The 23,832-nt window shown below is 47.2% G+C and overlaps 1 protein-coding gene across 1 annotated transcript; it reads right to left on the bottom strand.

Annotated features, from left to right (window-relative positions):
- On the bottom strand, positions 1–8,636 carry PRKAG3 (protein kinase AMP-activated non-catalytic subunit gamma 3). The gene is made up of 14 exons (XM_032278175.1): positions 8,560–8,636; positions 8,143–8,182; positions 7,553–7,708; positions 6,819–7,216; positions 5,655–5,736; positions 5,156–5,214; positions 4,985–5,030; positions 4,725–4,779; positions 4,398–4,524; positions 4,079–4,244; positions 1,998–2,035; positions 1,682–1,828; positions 1,110–1,342; positions 1–549 (listed from the first exon to the last, which is right to left on the bottom strand). Exons 1-13 carry the CDS (start codon positions 8,590–8,592, stop codon positions 1,226–1,228), a joined length of 1,464 nt encoding a protein of 487 aa, XP_032134066.1. The 5' UTR covers positions 8,593–8,636; the 3' UTR covers positions 1–549; positions 1,110–1,225.
- Between the last annotated feature and the right edge of the window lie 15,196 nt (positions 8,637–23,832).

Below are 23,832 nucleotides of genomic sequence, written 5' to 3'. Positions count from 1 at the left end.
TTTTTTTTTTTTTTCAATTGCTCATTCTCAGGGGTCCATTTACAAGTCCATCCATCCCGGGAGACTAAGAACACTGCTCACTGCGAGAGCTAAGGAGTTTTCTGGACAAGAATGGAGGGAGGACTCCTGCCACCCTCCAACAGGCAGTTCGATAAATAACCGCTGCTCCCTAGTGGCCCCTGAAATGCAGCATTTCAGCAGCTCTGAAATAACAATGTCTGCGGAGTAGGAGGGCACTGGCAATGTTGCTGAGAACAACAGCTGGGACTCGCAGGGGCTGAGGGCTGGAGCCATAGGTAGCCCAGAAGCCGAGGAGTCCAGAACCCCTGCTGAACCCACTGGGGCCATCCGACCCAGTTAGGGGGCAAGAGGATAGGTAGGCATGGAGCACAGATGGCCCTGGGGTAATCCTAGTGCTTCTGGTTAAGGGACCTCCAGGCTTGACGCAGCTGTTCTCCTTAATTTCATCATCCCATGGTGTACTGGGCATGCCTGGGGGCTTCTGGGAGCACAGGCAGGACAAGGGCAATTTGGGAAGGCGGAAGAAGCCTGTGGGGAAAAGAAAAGGGAAGATAGTGACCGCATAAGATGGGGAGCTGCCTTTCCAACAGGGAAGTCTTGCCAGTGAGTAGATGAAATCTGTGCCCCATCCTCTGCAAGCCCCTAGCAAACATGCGACCAGGAAAGAGTCTGAGATCATGTCACATTTCCTGAGATGAGCACGTAGGCAGAAGCTCCTTCCTTTAAGCCTTAGTTCTTACTGGGGATGGAAATTCCACTCAACAAAGGTTTATATAGCTTGCTTCCTTCTAATGGGATTTCCAGCATGTGGGAATTGAATTGTGAGGGAACAGGTAAATCTTCCCAGAGTGTCTGAAGTCATCGCTGCCTTAACCTTTAGCTGGGCCTCTGTCCCTCCCTCCTAGGAGAGTCCCCATGGCCTCAGCTGAAAATGGGACAAAGTGGGGAATTGTGAGTCTTTACACTTGTAATTTTCATGGGGCTGTTTAGCTTTGAGCTTGACCACTCCCTTCCTCTGGGTGGCCCAGTCTGATCCAGGAACTCAGGATGACTAAGAGGCTGGTCTCATGGCCCAGGGCAGAGCCTACCTGAACCACAGCTGAACCAGCAAATGGGGGTGGGAGAAGATGAAGGCTGAGTTCCCTGGCTCCCTTCATTGCCTTCCAGATGTGGAGGTGGCTTGGGATTGAGGACTCTGATCTTCTCAGGACCCAAGGGCATCGATGCCCGCAGGGCTGAGCACCAGTGCCTGAAGGATGTCGGAGAGGGAGACCACGCCCAAGAGATGCTGGGTCTCGTCCACTAGCACCAGCCTGTGTACCTGTGGGTCCGCAGTGTTCAGTGAGGGGGCAGAGCCATGGGGCTACGGCAGCTACTGAGATTGGTGCCAAGAATCAGGGGAAACAACCCAACATGACTAGGGGAGAAAGAGAGTGCCTCCAGTTGGGATTGGCTGTAACCGCCCTAGGGCAATCAGCTGGCATTGGCCCGTGGCACAAGGGCTCCATGGACAGGACCAGGCGCAGACCAGTGTGGACACCAGGAGTTGGTCATGCAATGGGAGGATAGGCCAGGCACCCGATGTTCAGGGGTGGCTGGAGCCGTGCATGAGAAGGACTGGGCCGTATGTGCTGGGACATGAATGGAGGGCACAGGGTACCTGCTCCCGAGCAATCCTGTCGATCACTTCCCCCAAGCTCTCGTGGGGCTGGCAGGAAAGGACTCCCTCCAGACATAGTGTCCTCTGCCTCAGGGCTTCTCCCACACTCATGTCCAGATGGTTGTAGGTTTGCTGGGCAGCCAGGTGCTGGGGCAGAGAGAGAAATATGGCTCCTAGTCACCCCCTTACCTGGGCTCCTACCCCACAGATGTCACCCCCTGCATATTTATCAAGGTCCCCCTGGTCCACAGAGGCCCCCATCCATCCCCACACCCTTAAACTCCCTGCAGCACCCTAGCTTTCCAGCGACACTTACAATCACATCAAAGCGGGAATAGAGGCCCACGACCTGACCTGCAGAGGGTAGCAGGTGGGGAAAGGGAGAGAAAGACAGGGAAGAGGCTCCGATCAGAACCGGGGTGCCGTGTAGAGGGCCTAGGGATAACTGACATCAGGGTGCCACTACCAGAACCCAAGGATCAAACTTAGCATCCCAGTGTGAGACACCCTGGCATTGAGCATCCTGAGGAAATGCAGTATGAGTAACACAGCATCACCTACAAAACAGTCTAGCCTCCAATGCATCACTCCAATCTCTTCAAGTCGTTAGATATAATTTCAGTTTACAGGAAACACAGGAATAGAGAATAAAGTAAAGGCCAGCTCTAGAAAGCAAACAGACAAATTTAGATGTGGAGTATCCTACTGGACAACTGAGCCAGGCTGTTCAACTCATCCATGTCATAAAAATTAATGGGGAATGGAGTTGTTCTAGATTTAAAGAGATTAAGGGACAAAAGACAAATGCAAGCCATGGACTTCAACTGGATCCTGTTTTGGACAAATGAAGTATAAAAAATACATTCCTTTGGGAGGCCAAGGTGGGCAGATCATGAGGTCAGGAGTTCAAGACCAGCCTGGCCAAAATAGTGAAACTCCATCTCTACTAAAGATACAAAGAATTAGCTAGGCATGGTGGCAGGAAGCTGTAATCCCAGCTACTTGGGAGGCTGAGGCAGGAGAATCGCTTGAACCCGGGAGGCAGAGGTTGCACTTGAGCCTAGGCGACAGTGCAAGACTCCATCTCAAAACAAAACAAAACAAAAAAACCCATTGTTGGCCAGTTGTGGTGGCTGACGCCTGTCATCTCAACATTTTGGGAGCCCCAGACGGGTAAATCACTTGAGGTCAGGAGTTCGAAACCAGCCTGGCCTATATGGCGAAACCCTAGCTCTACTAAAAATATCCCCCCAGAAATTAGCTGGGTATGGTGGTAGGTGCCTGTAATCCCAGTTACTCAGGAGGCCGAGCCATGAGAATCGATTGAACCTGGGAGGTGGAGGTTAGAGTGAGCCAAGATAGAGCCACTGCACTTTAGCCTGAGTGACAGAGCGACAGTCCATCTCAAAAACAAAACAAAACAAAAAACATTCTTGAGGAAATGGAGAAGTGAGAATAAGGATTGGATATTGGACAATAATATAAATTATTAATAGTTTTGTTTGGTGGTATGAAAATACACTTGTTTTAAGGGTGCAGACTGAAGTGTTTAGGGGTGAAATGACATGATATCTATAATTTACTTTGAATTACTTTAGAGAAAAAGATGAGCTGGTTATGGCAATAGAGTAGCAGTAATTAATCTAGGTGGTGGATATAGGGGCTTCATTATGCAGTTTCTTTCTACCATTTTCATACATTTGAAGTTTTTCATCATCAATAATAAATTTAAAACACTTCTTGATATCTATCTTAATTATGGTGATTTTACCTTTGAAATATTTTATAGCCATCATTCAACCAAAGAAATAACCTTTAGCTCTTTTTCAGCGTAGGAAACTGAGTTCTTGCTGGGGGCCCAAGGGTCTCATAGCACATTTTAGTTTTTTTAATTTTATTATTTCATTATTATTATTTTAGAGACAGAGTCTTGCTGTGTTGCCCAGGCTGGAGTGTCACGGTATGTAACCTCAAACTCCTGGCCTCAAGTGACCTTCTCGTGCGTGACCATTACACCTGTGCGCCACTATGCTTGGCTCTATTTTACGATGAACTAAAACTAAAAACCTGGTCTCCTACTGCTTCCTCTTGCTATGCCCATTTGAGTGCACAAAACCTTTTAAATCCTCCTGTAAAGTCAGAAAGATGAGTGTTGTGAAGATTCCCATGTCACAAATAAGGAAACTGAGGCACAGAGTGGCTAAGCAACCAGACTAAGTCTCAGAGCAGACAGAGACTTCAAATCCCCACTCCATCCTGTACTCCCCCCAGGGATGGCACAGGAACCCCTGCACTCCCCCCAGAGATGGCACAGGAACCCCTGCACTCCCACATTCTCCCCACCAGGTTCTCCCAGGCCCCAGCCCAGCCCGAGCCTCTCATCCTGGGGGTGGGTACCATATTCGTTGACCACAGGCAGTGCAGACACACGCCGGTCCACAAAGATGTCCAGTGCAGTCAGAATGGGTGCTGTCTCCAGCACCACAGCCAAGTCTCGGAATGTGCCGATGCCCAAATCTTGGATAGTGCGGTAGAGGAAGGAGGGCCGGGGCAGCAGGGTACCCTGGTTGGGATAAGGACCCGGTGGAGATCAGGGATCCAGCAGCTTCAAGAGGGCTTCCAGCTCCTCCCTCCCACTCCTAAGGTTGAAGACTTCTCAGGCCCTCTGATCACCTCCCCAGGTCTCCCCCTTCCTCCCACCTGGGCCCAGGCTCACAAAGATGTGCAGGAACTTGAGCAGGCGTTTGTGTGTGAGGATGTGGAGGACGGTGCCTGACACCGGGTCCAGAACAGGCAGGCGATGGATCCGGTTCTTGATGAGGGTGTAGACAGCTTCAAACAGGCTGTGGAGATGGGAGCAGTGAGCCTGGGGGCAGCCTGGGGGAGACACCCTGCATCTCAGCCCCCTAAAAGGGAGGGCAGGGCACCAAGGCTGCCTTGTCTGTGTGCTGCCTAGGATGAAGAGGTGAGTTCGGAGCTGAGTGGGACTGGGCAAGGGGACTGTGGGAGAAAGAGGCTCAGGTGAATGAGTGGGGACACCCACCTGTCATTAGGCGAGATGGAAACCAGAGGCTTGAAGCAGCCTTGCAGGTAGATCTCTGCAGAAAGAGCCGAAGTCAGGCCAAGGGAGCTGCTCACCTGCCTCACCTTGCAGTCCCAGGCTGCTTCCCTTCCACCAGGCACCCGAGGCTCCTATTGTCCTTCCCCAGCTTCTCCAGGACATCCCCCCTTCCCATCCTCCACCTTAGGCCCTGGCCCACCCTCACCTGACAGCCCCTTTCCGGGTCCCCTCTCCCAACTCACCCCTCCAGGTCTCAATCTTATGTTCTTCAATCTCATAGATCTGGACCTAGAGACATCGACAGGACTCCAGAAGTCAGGCAGACACGGGCTTCTAGGTCACCAGGCTCCAGGAAGACTCCCCTCTGCCCCTGCCCCACTGGGTGCCCACAAGATTCCCAGCCCACTCCTCACCAGCGGGGACCTGTAGTAGCGATGCAGCACCAGGATGAAGTCAGTGATGGTCAGCATCCCTGCAGGAGAGGAGCAGGGAGGAGTTCAGCCCGGAGCCTTTGGGTGGGAGGCAGGTTGAGGGTCAGACCCCCTCCCCACCCTGCCAGTGTTCTTGCATTGCGAAGAGGACATGAGGCAGCCCCCCAGGCCTGAGAAGTGGGGCTTTCCCTCTCTGCCTTCTCCCATTTGTTCCCTAGCACCTCTGGCACAGGGCCATGTGGTAGCAGAGCGGGAAGGTGTCAGCTGGTCACAGCGGCTCCACAGATGTGGAAATTGATCCCCAAGTTCTCCCAGCTGGCCACCCAGACTTGGGGTGGACTTTCCCCCACCCGGGCTCCTGGCTGTGCTTACTTGGCCTGACACCAAGCTTGTCGTATGCTAGAGTTCAGGCCCAGGATGACTGTACGAGGTCCCCCCTCCCCCGTCTCCATCTCCCATCACCTCCCCAGCCTCTCCTTACCCACAAAGCTCTGCTTCTTGCTGTCCCACAGAGGGGCTGCCCGCACACCGTTGGCCACCAGGGCAAAGAAGGCCTTCTTGATCTGAGGGTCCAGGGAGAACAGTCAAGGGTGGGTCCCGAGAGACCCTCACCCTCCTCTCTCTGCCCCTCAGTGGGCACCTCCCATCTGCCTGCTGTCCCCTCCCTGTCCCACCCAGGGTTCTTCCATGAGGCCTTCTTCTGGACCCTCTTCTACACCAGCTTGCCTGTCTTTCTTATGTCACAGCACATGCTAGACATGATCGTTGCTGGGGACACGTGGTACACAGGCTGTGGCCTGAGACACAGAGCTGCTCACCTGGCACACCAGGGAATGAGAAATTCTAACTTCATGTTTCCATTTGGAGGGCATGTGTGTGCACAGTCTAGTTTCTGATAGGATAAGTGCCGGAGGCATAGCTATTTATGTAACATTTGCATATTTACATACTTTTTTGTAGATAAATTTTATATTGACTCATTTGAGGTCCATCCTTTTTTTTTTTTTTTTTTTTTGAGACAGAGTCTTGCTCTGTCACCCAGGTTGGAGTGCGGTGGCAAGATCTTGGCTCACTGTAACCTCTGCCTCCCAGGTTCAAGCAATTCTCCTGCCTCGGTCTCCCAAGTAGCTGGAATTACAGGCACCCACTACCATGCCCAGCTAATTTTTTTTTTTTTTTGAGAGACAGGGTTTCACCGTGTTGGCCAGGCTGGTCTTGAACTCCTGACCTTGTAATTTGCCCGTCTTGGCCTCCCAAAGTGCTGAGATTACAGGCGTGAACCACTGTGCCTGGCCTCTGCAATGTCTTACACATACTTTGCTCATGCTTTATACTGGGTAGTCCAAGAATCTTCTGAACTATGCAGGGTGCAGAGGCATTTCAATTCTCATTTTAGAGAGGAGAGAGGTAAAGTAACTCCAAGTCCTGCAGATACTAAGTGGCAGAGCTGCAATGACAATTAGGGGTGCTCACAGAGAGTAGAAGCTCTCCCTCCCCCAGCTGGCCTCCATAGTGCTAAGAAGGAGTCCTTTCAGGGAACTTGCGGGGGCACCTGGCTTGGCAGAGCATTTTGTGGGGCGGGGGTGGTGGCTGCAGCACCATGTGGTGGAGAGCGGGTGCAGGTTGGGCAGAGCCGTGGCCTCACCTCCAGCGTGGTGTCAAAGATGACCAGCTTGGAGCTGGTTGCCATGGCGTCGTAGCAGGTGTGCTCCTGCATGAAGCGCATGTAGACCTGGGCACCGGGTTTCTGCAGCTCGTCATCCCAGCCCAGCTTGGGAAATGGGGCCTCCGGGGACAGGCTCGGGGCAGGCCTCTCTTCCACCAGGTCTTCTGGCTCATGCTCCCAGGCCTCTGTGGCTGGAAACTCCGAGGCCACATCATCTGGGCTAGAGCCTGCAGCTGAGGCTGTGCAGTCACGGGGGAGGCTGTCCCACCCTGCTGGTGGAGTGCCCACCGCGGCAGGATCAGCCTGAGCCAAGGGTATGGCCTTGGGGAATGTGGCCTCCAGCCCAGTGGACTCAGCAGCTGGCCTGGACCGGGGACCTGTTTGGGGGAGGAGGGAAGAGGACAGTAACTCCATCTTCCAAAACACTTTCTCATCTGCTGTCGTAGTTCATCTCACGGCAGCCTTGGGAAGCCTGGATGCTGTGGCCCCATTTTGCAGGTGAGAGGCTGATCTGAGAGTCACCCCAGATAGTGGCTCTGTCTCATCTCTCTGAGTTGGCCATACTGGCCCCCACCACTACAGAGCAGTTGTTCTCCCCCAGGTAGGGAGACTGAGGCCACAGATGAGGGTTGGGTCCAACTCCGTGTTACGGAGGGACCTGGGACTTTCCACCACCCTGGCTGTGATCTCCCCAGAACTGGCCTTGGCCTCACCTTCCGCCAGACCTGGTGGCTCCCCTTCCTCCACCGCCTCCTGCCTTGTCCATCTCGAGGCCTTGGCCCTCCGTTTCCCACAGGTTCTTTCTGAGCTGCTGGTCACGGCTGGTGATGGCCATGAGGTGCTGGCTTCTTGCTCTAGGAAGCTCATCTCTGGAAGGGGAACGGGGCCTGTTTGATTAATAGGGAGTCATACAGCAAACTCCATTCAAACATTATTAATAATAACCTTCAGGATGTGCGACTTCCCAATGGGCTTTTCTTCAACATATTTCTCATTTGAAACTCACAGCAGCCCTAAAAGGTAGGCATTATTATCATCCCTGTTTTGCTAGTGAGGGACCAGAAATTCAGAGAGGTTAAGCAATTTGCTGCAAATCACACAGCTAGTAAGTGGGAAAGTCGCTTCTGAAAAGAGGATAGAGGAGGTGAGGGAAACACACCTGGGGAAAGGAGGAACAATGAGGAAGAAAGAACAAAAGGAGGAAGATAAAAGCCAGGCTGGGAGGGAATGGGGTCCCAGAAAAGTGGGGGGACAAGGAAGTGGGGGAAGAGGTTAGGCCCCAGGGAGGGGGCAATCTCCCTACCTTGATGCTCAGAACCCCCAAGGCTGCTCCAGGAAGGGGTCTGTGTGGAGAAGACTTTCTGAAGACGTGGGGAAAGAGCCTTACATTCCCAAACCACAGGTCCTCCCCTTCTCCTTCACACATGCTTACACACCCATGCACACCAATACACAAGCTCAGACACATGGCCATAACACACACACACACACACAAAAACACAAACACACACCGAAACACACACATCCAACCATTCCCAGGCCCACAGAGCTGCACACACTCACAATACATATGCCCAGACACCCACATGCCCATATTCACGAGAAAATCCAGACCAAACCCACACCAACAGATGCACACGTGCAAACACACATTCACAGCATGTGCTCTCAATCTTCTGGCCTCAGCTGCCCCGGCTCCGGCTCCCCTGGGCCCTCATACCCTGCGCAGAGCGTGCTCCAGCTCGGGCTCCATGTGGCCAGCCCCGGACCAACAGAGAGCAAGTGTGCGACACTGTGGCTGAGCCGCACTATTCTGGGCCCGGCGTTGGGCACCCTGCCCTACCAGGATCGGTTTCTCTCTGATTGGGTGTCAGGCAGTGGGAGGGAGGGGCACCCACTTGCTCAGCTGCTCCAGCTCTGAAGGCTGGGGGCTGCTGGGAGGAAAGGGGCGCACCTGATAATCTGCGTACCTGGTCCTTAGCTGCCTCCTGGGTCACTGGGGACAAGTTAGAGGGACCCATTATCCGGGGAGGTGGCTTGGAGCATTGTGGGAACGTGGGCACTGGGCACAGTTGGGCTCTCAGAGTCCTGGGCCCCTATTCCAAAGGCCTCTCTCATCTTTATCAGGCATCAAAGCAAGGAACATGGAGAGAGGTCAGAATAACTTTCTTCCTTATTCACTTTCAGTAGAGGTGGTGCTGGAGTCAGAAAGGGCAAGTTGCAGCCAGCTTAGAGGCTGGAGAGGAGGCAAGGGGTTTGTGGGTAGTTCCAGGAGAGCAGTCAATGTATGTCCAGATATCCAGATTTGAGTCTCTGGAGCCTGTCCCTCTCTCAGGTGGAGGAGGTGGAGTGGGTGTTTCAGGCAGGTGAAGAGCTCTGAGAATCACCTCGAAAGCGTGGGGAGCACTCAGAGCTCCCCGCAGGAGAAGAGACACCTGTTTCCACCTGTGGATGGGAGAGATGCCTGGGTGTGCAGCTGCCCAGCCCCCATCCCTCTGTCAGTGCTGTGCCGACATCCCCGGTGCCAATGGGATCCCAGCCTAGCTCTGGTGGCTGCCCGCCCCCTTCCTTGGCATTCCCGGAGCCTGAGTCAATGTCCAGATCGGAAATGCTGACCCAGCTGCTCTGGCTTTCCTCTTTCTGCCCCTCCCTTTCTCTCCTGCTTCCAGCCTCTTCCATCCCAGCCCTGGCCCTGGAGTGGACACTTAACAACGCACTGATGGATTTCTTGCTAAATTTATTGCATGTGTTTGCCATCAACACTCAATATGCCTTCACTGCCTACAGGGAGGGTAGAGGAGAACGGAGTGGGGAGGACGGCCTTGGCCAGGACTGTCCCTGTGGCCCCCAGCCTTTCCCCAAGCACATCCTGCTCACCGGATAGTGGGAACTGGCTCAGTGGACAGAGATCAGAATAAGAGAGTTTCTATCACAACAAGCATGTTTTTTTCAAATGGACTCAAGATAACCACCACCCATTTGAGAGAGAGGAGAGTAGGAAGAACACCAAGTCCAGAATATTCAAGCATAAAAATAAAGTCTACATGAGGCCATTGGCTGTGGTTACTCAAACATGGAGCCAATCAGAAGGCTTCTAAGATTGTGAGGGCATTGTATTGGCAAATAAACCTGATCAACAAAGCCTGGTTTGACACCCTCCCCTTGCTCTATTCCCAGCCCTCCAAATCCGCCCAGCAGGAAGAGGACTGCGAAGGCTGGAAGGGCTGCAAAAGGCACAAGCCTGCCAGTGCCGGACAGAGGATATTGGATAAGGAATAGCCTCCCAGCAGGCAAAGCCCGAGGTGACATAGGAGAGTGGAAAGGGGAGATCTTCCCAGAGAGTAGAACCAGGGGTGGTCAAATGTGCTGACCAAGAACTTACTCCACTGCCAAGAAGGGGCTTAGCCATTCCTGCCCAACCAGATTTGATAATTAAGATCCAGCAGCTGTTGGGTGTTTGCCATTCTTTCAGCAAGTGGATTTTTTTTTGAGACAGGCTCTCACTATGTCGTACAGGATAGTCTCAAACTTCTGGCCTCCATGATCCTCCTACCTCAGTAGCTGGGACTACAGGACCACATGATTAGCAGTGCCCAGCATGATTAGATGTTTTAATTGAGCTTACCCTCTTCTTCCTCCACTGTTGTCTGTGGGAAGTAAGAGGAGCAAATCACCTGCCTGTTAGTTTATAGGTCACCAGACCATGGGGAGTCCATCTACCTGCAAGAGAGGACTGCCTGCCTCGGATAGCGGGGCTCGCAGCTGGGTGCTGTACTGAGATGGAACTCTGACTTGTCTCCTTTTGAAGGGCGGTAACTCTGTTTTGTGTGTGGGATGGCCAGATGGGTGGGCTCTGGCAGAACAATATCTATTTTCCCCTTCTGCTGCTGCTAGTAAATTGTCACAATTTTAACTGAATGCAAGATTATATTTCCCAGCTTTTGCAGTTAGTATGCCCATGTAACTAAGGTTGATCAATGAGATTTGAGCAGCAATGTTATATGCATATATGTTATATGTTATAAGGGTGTCCTTAGGAGGAAAGGGAACCCTTTCCTACTGACTAGAATTACAATATGATGGTGGGAGCTGAAGCAGCAAACTGAACCCAACAGTGGAAAATGCAGTTTGAAATTGATAGAACAAGCCAGGCGCGGTGGCTCACACCTGTAATCTCAAGACTTTGGGAGACCAATGTGGGTGGATCATGAGGTCAGGAGATAGAGACCATCCTGGCCAACAAGGTGAAACCCCGTCTCTACCAAAAATGCAAAAATTAGCCAGGTGTGGTGGTGCACACCTGTAATCCCAGCTACTCAGGAGGCTGAAGCAGAATTGCTTGAACCTGGGAGGCAGATGTTGCATAGAACCAAGATCGCACCACTGAACTGCAGCCTGGCAATGGAGCTAGATTCTGTCTCAAAAAAAAAAAAAAAAAAAAGAAAGAAAGAAAAAGAAAGAAAGAAAATGGTAGAACATCCCTCATCTCTGTCCTGTCTGCCTACCTCTGGATTATTATGTTAGAGAGAAATAAATTTCTGTCTTGTTTAAACAACTGACAAATTGAACCTTTGTTATAGCAGGCAAGCCTCTCTCTAACGAATACATCTACATTGCAGGATTGAGGTAGGATTAGGAATTACTTATGTAGATAATGACCCTGCATGTTCATGCAATACTTAGTGTCTAGTACACACTGTGCAAAACACATTATATGCCATGTCCCGCGTAATCCCTTGTAACCCTATGAGGGAAATAGTTTTACTATTACAGTTTTATAGATGATAAAACTGAGGCATAAATAGATTAAGTAACTTGATCAAAATCTCAAAGCGAGTGGGATGGAGCCGAGAATCAAACCCAGACTCAGGCACCACATTCGTAACCACTAAGCTTTATGGAAGGAACAGACCTGCTTCCTCTAGCCCTCCGACTACGAGACTCTAAAGGCAGGCAGGCACGGGAGGACTCTGACCCTTTAGGGGCCATCTCCTGCTGCCGTCAAGGTTGAGGTGTAGGAGGACTCCAGCTGGGGGTAGACACCAGAGCTGCTCAACACTAAAAGCATAGTGACTTCCCGGTTTTCAAGAAGAGCTCTGCCCTGCCCCTCCCCTGACCCTGCACCTGCCCTTTGCCTCTCAGATCTCCCACCCTGCTCTGACCACAAGCCTGTCCCCATCTATCCTGCTGGCAGGGCGAATTAGCAGAAGGTACTGGCTTCAGTTGGGTAATATGTACTCCTTGGGTGATTGATTTTAGCCTCTGGCCATGGCATCGTATTTCTTGAAACCCTACTTCTTGGCTTACTTGCAGACTGGGTGTATAATAAGGACCCTGTACCCTAACCCTAGGGTGAATTTGGCTGCCATCTCTGGAAAGCTGATTTGTCTCGAACATGGGGTTGGGGATCCTGTTTAAGTGTTATTTTTATATCAGAAGGAGGGAAAAACAGCTTGAGGAGGCCAAGAAAGTAGCCTGGATGAGACCCATTACTGAATAAATCACAAATAGGGTCCCCTATGCCAGAGCAGTTGGGAGGCTGGGAGAGCAGCCTTCATGTCCATCAGTGGACACAACTGCTCTGTCCTGTGTGTGTGTGGCCGGACAGAGCAGCGTCTGTGCAAATGTCTCGAGGACCTGGGCAGAACCAGCAGCTTGTTAATGCAATCTAGTCTGTGCCACAGGTCCCATGACTGAGTTTTTTTTCTGTGAGCTGTTGGGAATTGTAATGGACAGTTGTTGCTTTTCTGTACCCACTACCCATTTATCCCTCTTTTGGCAAACTTCTAGGTTTTCCCTTGGAAACCTCAATTCTCTGAATTCACCTGCGGCACATGATTTTCAGAAGGGCTCTACTGTGGATTCCATGAAGTATACCTCTGCTTCAGATGTAGCCAATTAGCATGCCAAATTAGCATGCCAGAATTAGTCCGATGGGCTGAATCCTGGGACTTTTGCTGGAACTAGAAACTCTTTCCCACTGTCTTTAAAACTGTGAGGAGGTTTAAAAAAAAAAAATGCCAGGCATGGTGGCTCATGCCTGTAATCCAAGCACTTTGGAGGCCAAGGCAGGCGGATCACCTGAGGTCAGGAGTTCAAGACCAGCCTGACCAACATGGTGAAACCCCGTCTTTAAAAATAAAATAAAATAAAACTGTGAGGAGGTAAGTGTGGAGATTCTGCATGCTACCATGCAGAGTGGAGCTGCCTGAGGATGAAGCCAAAACAGAGGACAAAATGGACACTGTGACCAACAAGACCAGGTTCTCCTGACATTCATTGAACCCTGGATCAAACTGTAGCTGAAGACCTACCACTTGGTTTTTTAGTTACATGAACCAATAGAATGGCTTTTTTGCTTAATGGAGTTTGAATTGAGTCTTCGGTCGCCTGCAGCTGAAATAATTCTGATACAAGAGTTGACAAAGAAACAGAATACTTGGCCAGATGTAGTGGCTCACACCTGTAATCCCAGTGCTTTGGGAGGCGGAGGCAAGCGGGTCACCTGAGATCAAGAGTTTGAGACCAGTCTGGCCAACATGGTGAAACGCCATCTCTACTAAAAATATAAAAAATTAGCTGGGCGTGTTGATGCATGCCTGTAGTCCCAGCTACTCGGAAGGCTGAGGTGGGAGAATCACTTGAACATGGGAGGTGGAGGTTGCAGCGAGCTGAGATCGTGCCACTGCACTCCAGCCTGGGAAACAAGAGTGAAACTCCATCTCTTGAGAAAAAAAAAAAAAAAAAAAGAAAGAAACAGAAGACTTAGACACCCTCAAAGGCTTCTGGGGGATGTTGAGTCATTGCTTTTTCCTGAGAAATAGTGCATATTTGAAAAAACAGCTAGAGTAAACCAATAAGCTATCAAGAAGGTAAAAGAAACACTTCGATAGGCTGGCCGTGATGGCTCGGGCCTGTAATCCCAGCACTTGGGAGGCCAAGGCAGGAGGACAGCTTAAGCCCAGGAGTTCAAGACTAGCCTGGGCAACATAGTAGGACCTTGTCCTACAAAAAATAAACAAAATCAGCCAGGCATGGTGGCATGTGCCTGTAAATCTCAGCTATTTGGGAGGCTGACGTGGGAGAATCGCTTGAGCCCAGGGGTAGAGGTTGCAGGGAGTGGGGACAGCACCACTGCACTCCTGCCTGGGTGACAGAGTGAGACCCTGTCTCAAAATAAATAAATAAATACAACAACAACAAAAAACAGAGAAAATAGAGTAAAAGAAAGATTAGAATGGGACAAGATTATTAAAGGAAGGCTTCCTAAACAAGGTGAGTTTGGATATAGAAATAGTAATCGTAGTATTTACTGAGTAAATACTTCTGCGTTACACTCACTGTGAGGGTGTGGATTTTTATTATTGTAAATAGTATTTACTGAATCCTAACTATGTCCTGGAAAGCATGTTAGGCAGCTTACATACGTGGCAGAAAATCTTTCAAGATAGCATCCGCATTGAGGAGGGTACTTTCTGTTATCGGATAGGCTCTTTCTCACCTAATCTTAGAGATTTTTAGTTTATTGCCTCACAGAAGAAATGCAATGCGATGCAAATAGGCTTTGAGTTTCAAAAGTGAGGTCTTCTGGGAGGAATGGGAATAATACATTTTGCTTAAATAATATTTGAGTTTTGGCAGGCTAGATTATTCAGAAAATATCTTCCACTAAAAACAGCTTAAAATGCTGGATAAAATATAAAGAGCATCTTCTTTCTTTTCTTTTCTTTTTTTTTGAGACGGAGTCTCGCTCTGTCACACAGAGTGCGGTGGTGCAATCTCAGCTCACTGCAATCTCTGCCTCCCCGGTTCAAGCAATTCTCCTGCCTCAGCCTCCTGAATAGCTGGGATCATAGGTGTGCACCACCACGCCTGCCTAATTTTTGTATATATGTTTTTTGAGACAGAGTCTTGCTCTGTTGCCAGGCGCCAGGGTGGAGTGCAGTGGCGCCATCTTGGCTCACTGCAACCTCCGCCTCCTGGGTTCAAGCAATTCTCCTGCCTCAGCCTCCCAAGTAGCTAGGATTACAGGCACACGCCACCATGCCCAGCTAATTTTTGTGTTTTAGTAGAGACAGAGTTTCACTATGTTGGCCAAGATGGTCTCGATCTCTTGACCTCGTGATCTGCCCACCTCGGCCTCCCAAAGTGCTGAGATTACAGGCATGAGCCACCGTGCCCGGCCATTTGTGTATTTTTAGTAGAGATGGGGTTTCAGCAAGTTGGCCAGAATGGTCTTGATTTCTTGACCTCGTGATCCACCTGCCTTGGTCTCCCAAAGTGTTGGGATTACAGGTGTGAGCCACCACACCCCGCCAAGAGCATCTTCTTAAAAGCACTGAAAAGACAAGATTGCAAGGACTTACTAGTCCCAACTGAAAGGAAAGTGGGCATACAGTGAAGCTCATGAGAAAAGAAGTGGCTTTGGTTCAAGGGCATCTGCAAGTTCTAGCAAGAACCACATGGGGTGATAAGGACCCCAGGACCCACATAAATTGAGAGTATGATAAGAGACACCATATATAGAAAGCTGGGATCTCAAAAAACGACACCCTCAGAGTGAGTGTAATCCAGAAGCAAATTTACACAGATTTATAGTCAAAGTGTTCCTTATCTGAATGTCCAGAGTATCAAACCTTGAACTTGGTTTAAGAATCAGTAATGGGGCCGGGCGCGGTGGCTCAAGCCTGTAATCCCAGCACTTTGGGAGGCCGAGGCGGGTGGATCACGAGGTCAAGAGATCGAGACGATCCTGGTCAATATGGTGAAACCCCGTCTCTACTAAAACTACAAAAAATTAGCTGGGCATGGTGGCGTGTGCCTGTAGTCCCAGCTACTCAGGAGGCTGAGGCAGGAGAATTGCTTGAACCCAGGAGGCGGAGGTTGCGGTGAGCCGAGATTGCGCCATTGCACTCCAGCCTGGGTAACAAGAGCGAAACTCCGTCTCCAAAAAAAAAAAAAAAAAAAAAAAAAAAAGAATCAGTAATGTTCTCAGGTGGCTGGCAGAAGCAATATAAATGTCTCTGAAGAAAGTTATCATCTTCCAAGGTCACAAATTATTCCAACAGTACCCAACACATAGAAGATAATTAAGTACACAAGGAAACTAGGAACTATGAGCAAGAGCCGGCAGAAAAGACAGCTAGCAGGAAAAACCCATGAAAACCTCAGAAACTGGCACTTCATATGTAACAATTATCAGACACTTTATATGTAACAATATATTTACTCTGTTTAAAGGAATAAGAAGTTTGAAAAAGTAAGGAGCAAGTAGGAAACTATAAAGAGCAGCATGGCAGATTTGAAAAAAAAAAGTGAATAGAACTAGAAATGAAAAATACAGAAATGAAAGTGAAAACTTAAAAGATGAATTTAATGACAGACTAGACACAGCTGAAGAGAAAACTAACATTAGGTCAGAAGAATTTCCCTGGAGTGTAATACAGGGAGAATAAAAAAATAAAAGACCATGAAAGAGAATAAGAGACATAGAGGTCAGAGGAGGAAAGTCTAAAAACGTATTTAAATAGAATCCCAAAAGAATAGTAGAGAGAGGATGGGGCAGAACACTATTTGAAGAGATTAGTGAGGTTTCCTGGAACTGATGAAAAATAACAATGTCTATATTTGAGAAGCCTATGAATCCATAGGGGGATAAATGAGAAGAAACCCGTACATAGAAACATTTCAATGAAAAATGCAGAAAACCAAAGACAGAGAAAAAAAATTAAAAGCAGCTGAAGAAAGACAGGCTACTTCCAAAGAAATGGCAGTCTAATAGCTGAGTTCTCAATAGAAAATGGAAACCAGAAAATGGTAGAATATTTTCAGTGTGCTGAAAGTAACAACCAACTTATAATTTTAATACCAAGAGGATACTTACAAATAAGATAAAAAAATTTGTTTTATTATCAAAACAAGTTTATCACCTCAATGAAGAAAAACTCAGAAAGAAGAAAGTAAGTAATCATCTTACATGTTGGATCTGAAGACCTAAGAAGAATTAAAGAACAAGAAAAGTAGTAAAAATGTAGATAAATCTAAATGAATACTAACTGCAAATACACACACACACACACACACACACGCACACACACACACACACAAATATATTTTGTTTATATATAAAATTATGTTCTGTGTGGTTAAATAATTAAAATATTGCTAACTATAATATATAAATTAGGGGTAGGGGAAAATGGAGTTAAAGTATTTGAAAATCCTAGTGTTATCCAGGAAGAGGATACGATTTTGATCAACTTTAGATTTTGATATATTAATCATGCAAACCTTTGTGGCTTGTCTCACTTTTATGCCAACAGAAACTTTCCATGTACTTCTTCAGATCAGCTACTTGAAAAAGAATTCCCACAGCTAACCTGCTGGTCCGTAGTAATACTCATTTCCTTATATCACAGCTCTCTCCTTCCCAGAGTCCCAGGGTGTGTGTGTGAGGGGGAGAGCTGGGTTACAGTGATGGTCAAGTGCAGCCTCATTTCCCACCTGCATCCTCTAACATCCCAGCTCTGCTGCCCAGTAAAGCCTTCTCTACCAGGTGTCTTTTATGCACAGTGACTTTGCCTGAAAGGCCCATCCTCCTTCCTCCCACTCTGTCTCCTCCCTCCTCCTTTTCCTCTTCCTTCTTCTTCATTTTCTTCTCCTCCTCCTCCTCTTCCTCCTCTTCCTCCTCCTTCTCCTTTTTCTCCCTCTATCCTCCCACCTCTAACCCAGTTTGACCTTTGGGAAATTACACTCCACCAGCTGCACATGTTTAAATGCCAATAATAGGCCAAGCTCAAGTTCTCTACCACAGAGCTCCTGGGTAGCTTGCAAACCAGAGTGGACACATGTCCTTAGCAGTCTTACTTATTTATTTATTTAAAAAAATATTAATACAATCATCTTATTTATCTATTTATCGTAGATTATTGTGCTGTCAATGAATACAAGCATCTGAGAACAATGGCAATCAGAACCTGATAATGAATTTTTTTTATTATAGACTTTAAGTTCTGGGATACATATGCAGAACGTGCAGGTTTGTTACATAGGTATACACGTGCCGTGGTGATTTGCTGCACCCATCAACCTGTCATCTACATTAGGTATTTCTCCTAATGCTATCCCTTCCCTTGCCCCCACCCCCCTAACAGGCTCCAGTGTGCGATGTTCCCTTCCCTGTGTCCACATGCTCTCATTGTTCAACTCCCACTTATGTGTGAGAACATGCAGTGTTTGGTTTTCTGTTCCTGTGTTAGTTTGCTAAGAATGATGGTTTCCAGGTTCATCCATGTCCCTGCAAAGGACGTGAACCATCCTTTTTTATGGCTGCATAGTCTCCCATGGTGTTTATGTGTCACATTTTCTTTATCCAGTCTATCATTGATGGGCATTTTGGGTTGATTCTGAGTCTTTGCTATTGTGAACAGTGTTGCAATAAACATACATGTATATGTGCCTTTATAGTAGAATGATGTATAATACTGTGGGTATATACCCAGTAATGGGAGTGTTGGGTCAAATGGGATTTCTGGTTCTAGATCCTTGAGGAATCACCATACTGTCTTCCACAATGGTTGAACTAATTTACACTCCTATCAACAGTGTAAAAGCATTCCTATTTCTCCACATCCTCTCCAGCATCTGTTGTTACCTGACTTTTTAATGATTACCATTCTAACTGGCATGAGATGGTATCTCATCGTGGTTTTGATTTGCATTTCTCTAATGACCAGTGATAATGAACTTTTTTTCATATGTTTGTCGGCCGCATAAATGTCTTCTTTTGAGAAGTGTGTGTTAATATCTTTGCCCACTTTTTGATGAGGTTGTTTTTTTCTTGGAAATTTATTTAAATTCTTTGTAGATTCCGGATATTAGCCCTTTGTCAGATGGGTAGATTGCAAAAATTTTCTCCCATTCTGTAGGTTGCCTGTTCACTCCGATGACAGTTTCTTTCGCTGTGCAGAAGCTCTTTAGTGTAATTAGATCCCATTTGTTAATTCTGGCTTTTGTTGCCATTTAGCAGTCTTATTTTACCCAGAACCTCAGAGGATCTTTCTTTGAGAAGAGTGTTGCCTCATTCTATCATGGAGGGTTTCAACAGATCTCCTGCTCTGCCTAGCCAAGAAACATTGCCACACTAGGTGTGTGACTTTCAGCAAATCATCTACATTCTTTGAGCCTTCATAATGTTTACCTGACAGAGTCGTTTCAAGGATTAGAAAGAACAAATATGAAAAGAGTCTGTACAGGCGGTGTGGAACATGGAAACTTGTACACTGTTGGTGAGCATACAAATAGGTACAACCACTTTAGAAAACTGGTGTTATCTACTAAAGTTGAACAGATGCCAACCCTATGACCCAAGAATTATCTTCCTGGATATGTATCCAACAGAAATGCATTCATCTGTGCACCAAAAGATATATACAAGAATGTTTAGAGCAACACTATTCATGACTGTCTTATTGTTTCAAGAATTTTTTTTTTTTTTGAGACAGTCTTGGTTCAGATAGCATATATTCCCAAACTGGAAACAGTTTACATGTCCCAGTAGTAGAATGGACAAATACATGTTGGTATTCATCAACTCATATAGAATAGTAGGCAGTCATGAGAATGAGTGAACTACATAGAAGTATGTGCAGTAATACAAATGAATTGTACAATGTTGGGTGAAAGATGTCAGACACAAATAACATAGTTGTCTGACTGCATCAAATCCAAACAAAATTAGTCTATAATATTAGAAGCTATGATGGGGCTGGGTGTGGTGGCTCATGCCTGTAATCTAGCACTTTGGGAGGCCAAGGCAGGAAGATCATTTGAGGTCAAGAGTTCAAGACTAGGCCAGGAGTGGTGACTCATGCCTGTAATCCCAGCACTTTGGGAGGCCGAGGCGGGCAGATCACCTGGGGTTGAGAGGTCAAGACCAGCCTGACCACCATGGAGAAATCTCTTCTCTGCTAAAAAAAAAAAAAAATCAGCCAGGTGTGGTGGTGCATGCCTGGAATCCCAGTTACTCGGGAGGCTGAGGCAGGAGAATCACTTGAACTCGGGAGGTGGAGGTTGCAGTGAGCTGAGATTGTTCCATTGCACTCCAGATTGGGCAACAAGAGGGAAATTCCGTCTCAAAAAAAATAAATAAAAAATAAGAGTTCGAGACCATCCTGACCAACATGGTGAAAGCCTGTCTCTTCAAAAAAAACCCCAAAAATTAGCTGGGCCTGGTAGTGCATGCCTGTAATCATGTCTACTCAGGAGGCTGAGGCAGAGAATTACTTGAACCCAGGAGGTAGAGGCTGCAGTGAGCTGAGATCGCACCACTGTACTCCAGCCTGGGCAACAGAGCGAGGCTGTTTCAAAAAAAAAAAAAAGTTAAGACGGGAGGAGAAAAGGGTGGTGTCTGGATGGGTCACTAGGAATGAAACGTATGCTGAAGACACAACTACAGCTACAGTCCTCCCTTTAGTTGCCCAAATTTGGCAAAAGACATAAACTTACAGATTCAAGACACTGGGAAAACTCCAGACAGAATAAACCCAGTGAAACATGTGCGAAGGCACATTATAGTCAAACTTCTGAAAACTGAAGACAAAGAAAAAATATTGTTGTTTTAAACCTTTCTCTTACCTTAAGATTTTTCTCTTTTTGTTGTTGTTGTTGTTGTTGTTTTTCCCATTTATTTATTTTATTGCATTTTAGGTTTGGGGGTACATGTGAAGAACATGCAAAATTGTTGCATAGGTACACACGTGGCAGTGTGATTTGCTGCCTTCCTCCCCATCACCTACATCTGGCATTTCTCCCCTTGCTATCTCTCCCCAGCTCCCCACTTGGCCAGGCATGGTGGCTCACACCTGTAATCCCAGCACTTTGGGAGGCTGATGTGGGCGGATCACGAGGTCAGGAGATTGAGGCACCTGGCCAACATGGTGAAACCCCATCTCTACTAAAATACAAAAAATTAGCTGGGCATGGTGGCAGGTGCCTGTAACCGAGGGCTGAGGCAGGAGAACTGCTTGAACCTGGGAGGTGGAAATTACAGAAGTGAGCTGAGATTGTGCCACTGCACTCCAGCCTGGCAGCAGAGCAAGACTCCATCTCAAAAAAAAATCTTGAAAACAATAAGACAGGAAGAACTACTTGCCTATAGGAGAAAAACAGTTTGAATGACAACAGATTTCTCCCCAGATATGAAAACCAGAAGGAAGTGGCACAACTTTTTTTTTTAAAGACAGAGTCTCGCTCTTTTGCCAGACCCCAGGCTGGAGTGCAGTGGCACGATCTCAGCTCACTGCAACCTCCGCCTCCCGGGTTCAAGCAATTCTCCCACCTCAGCCTTCCAAGTAGCGGGGACTACAGGTGCATGCCACCACGCCCAGCTAATTTTGGTGTTTTACTAGAGACAGGGTTTTACTACGTTGGCCAGGATGGTCTCAACCTCTTGACCCCGTGATCTGCCTGCCTTGGCCTCCCAAAGTGCTGGGATTAAAGGTGTGAGTCACCTCACCTGGCTGGCACAACATTTTTTTAGTGTAGAAAGAAAAGTACTGCCAACTCAGAATTCCACATCCAGTGAAGATTTTTTTTTTCAGGAATGAATGAAAAACCAAGATTTTCAGATAAAGTAAAACTAAGAGAATTTGTCACCAGCAGATCTACCCTAAAACAACAGATAAAGGAAGTTCTCTAAACAGAAAGGTAAAGACATGTAGAGGAAGGTAATGTTTCTACATCTCATTTGTAGTGGTACAATGCTAACCAGTAGACAGTGATAATTTATGTCTGTAAAATGTAACACCTAAAGCAATTACTAAAAACAGCATAAAGATATATACTCCAAAACACTACAGATAAACCAAAATGCATTTCCAAATAAATGTTCCAGTAACTCCTTTTCACAAGACGGCACCGAAAGTGAAGAAAGCCCCTGCCCCTCCTAAAGCCAAAGCCAGAGTAAAAGCTTTGAAGGCCAAGATGGCGGTGTTGAAAGGTGTCCACAGTCACACACACACAAAAGATCTGCATGTCACTCCCTTTTCAGTGGCCCAAGACACTGAGACTCAGGAGGCGACCCAAATATCCTCAGAAGAGCGTCTCCAGAAGAAACAAGCTTGACCACTATGCTATCCTCGTTCCCACTGACCACTGAGTCTGCCATGAAGAAGACAGAAGACAACTGCATACTGTGTTCACTGTGGATGTTAAAGCCAACAAGCACCAGCTCAAACAGGCTGTGAAGAAGCTCTAGGACACCGATGTGGAGAAGAAGGCATATGTTCGCCTGGCTCCTGATTACGATGATTTGGATGTTGCCAACAAAATTGGGATAATCTAAACTGAGTCCTTCTGGCTAATTCTAAACATAGGTGTATCTTATCTTTTCACCATAAAAATAAAATGTTCCAGTAACCAACAAGGAAAAGAAAACAGAAAGATAAACCACAGGAAACAAACAAAAACCAAAAAATAAAATGGCCGACTTAAGCTATTAGACATAAATGGTTTAAATGTATCAGTTAAAAGACAGAGATTGGTAGAGTAGAATAAAAAACATGACCAACTCTATGTTGTCCACAAGAAACTCACTTCAAATATAAAAATACAGGCAGATTGAAAGTAAGTGAGCTGGGCGTGGTGGCTCAAGCCTGTAATCCCAGCACTTTGGGAGGCCGAGGCGGGTGGATCATGAGGTCAAGAGATCAAGACCATCCTGGTCAACATGGTGAAACCCCGTCTCTACTAAAAGTACAAAACATTAGCCGGGCATGGTGGCGCGTGCCTGTAATCCCAGCTACTCAGGAGGCTGAGGCAGGAGAATTGCCTGAGCCCAGGAGGCGGAGGTTGCGGTGAGCCGAGATCGTGCCATTGCACTCCAGCCTGGGTAACATGAGTGAAACTCCGTCTCAAATAAAAAAAAAAAAGAAAGTAAGTGGATGGAAAAAATACATCATGCAAATTCATCAAAAGAAAGAAGGTAGCACTTGGTTGAGTTTATGGGGAAAGAGTAAGGAAGAGTGGCTATATTAATATCATATAAAGTAGACTTGAGAAAAAAAATTCCAGGGACAGAGAGGGATATTGCATAGTAATAAAAGGGTCAATCTTTTATTTACCAAGAAGACATAGTAATTCTAAATGTGCATATACAAAACAGCAGAGCTGCTTCTTTTTTTGTAATATTGATGACATCAATGTAATATTTGAGATATTTCTGAATTACTGTTGTAATGGCTAAAATCACATAAACATTTGTGTTGAAAAAAAAAGAAAAAAAAAAGAAAATGGGGTACATATACACCATGGAATACTATGCAGCCATCAAAAAGAAGGATAACATGTCCTTTTCAGGAACATGGATGGAGCTGGAGGCTATTATCTTTAGCAAACTAATGCAGGAACAGGAAGCCAAATACTGCATGTTCTTGCTTATAAGTGGGAGATAAATGATGAGACCACATGGACACATAGAGGGGACAACACACAGTGGGGCCTATCAAAGGGTGGAGGGTGGGAGGAGGGAGAGGATTGGGTACTAGACTTAGTATCTGGGTGATGAAATAATCTATACAACAAACCCCCACGATACAAGTTTATCTATGTAACAAACCTGCACTTTACCCTGAACTTAACATAAAAGTTTAAAAAAAAAAAAAAGCCAGTGTGGTGGCACACACCTGTAATCTCAGCACTTCGGGAGGCCAAGGTGGGCAAACTGTTTGAGCTCAGGAGTTCACTACCAACATGGGAAACATGTCGAAAACCCATCTCTACAAATAATACAAAAATTAGCTGGGCATGGTGGTGCGCGTCTGTACTCCCATTTACTCCAGAGGCTGAGGTGGGAGGATCGCTTGAGCCTGGGAGGCAGAGGTTTCAGTGAGCCGAGATTGTGCCACTGCACTCTAGCCTGGGTGACAGAGCAAGACCTGAAAGAAAGAAAGAAAGAAAGAAAGAAAGAAAGAAAGAAAGAAGGAAGGAAGGAAGG

Source organism: Sapajus apella, unplaced genomic scaffold (genome assembly GCF_009761245.1).
Source record: "Sapajus apella isolate SASKATOON/1434 unplaced genomic scaffold, GSC_monkey_1.0 scaffold10, whole genome shotgun sequence".
Lineage (NCBI taxonomy): Eukaryota > Metazoa > Chordata > Mammalia > Primates > Cebidae > Sapajus > Sapajus apella.
Note: the sequence above shows the minus strand (reverse complement) of the source record. Positions and strands in the feature narration are given on the sequence as shown.

Bases quoted from the DNA above. Each gene is read 5' to 3' on its own strand.
- PRKAG3 (XM_032278175.1), bottom strand. From the start codon at position 8,592: ATGGAGCCCGAGCTGGAGCACGCTCTGCGCAGG. The intron at 5,031-5,155 runs GTGAGGAGTGGG...CGATGTCTCTAG, and splicing joins GCTACTACAGGTCCCCGCTG to GTCCAGATCTATGAGATTGA. The intron at 2,036-4,078 runs GTACCCACCCCC...TACCCTCTGCAG, and splicing joins GCCTGTGGTCAACGAATATG to GTCAGGTCGTGGGCCTCTAT.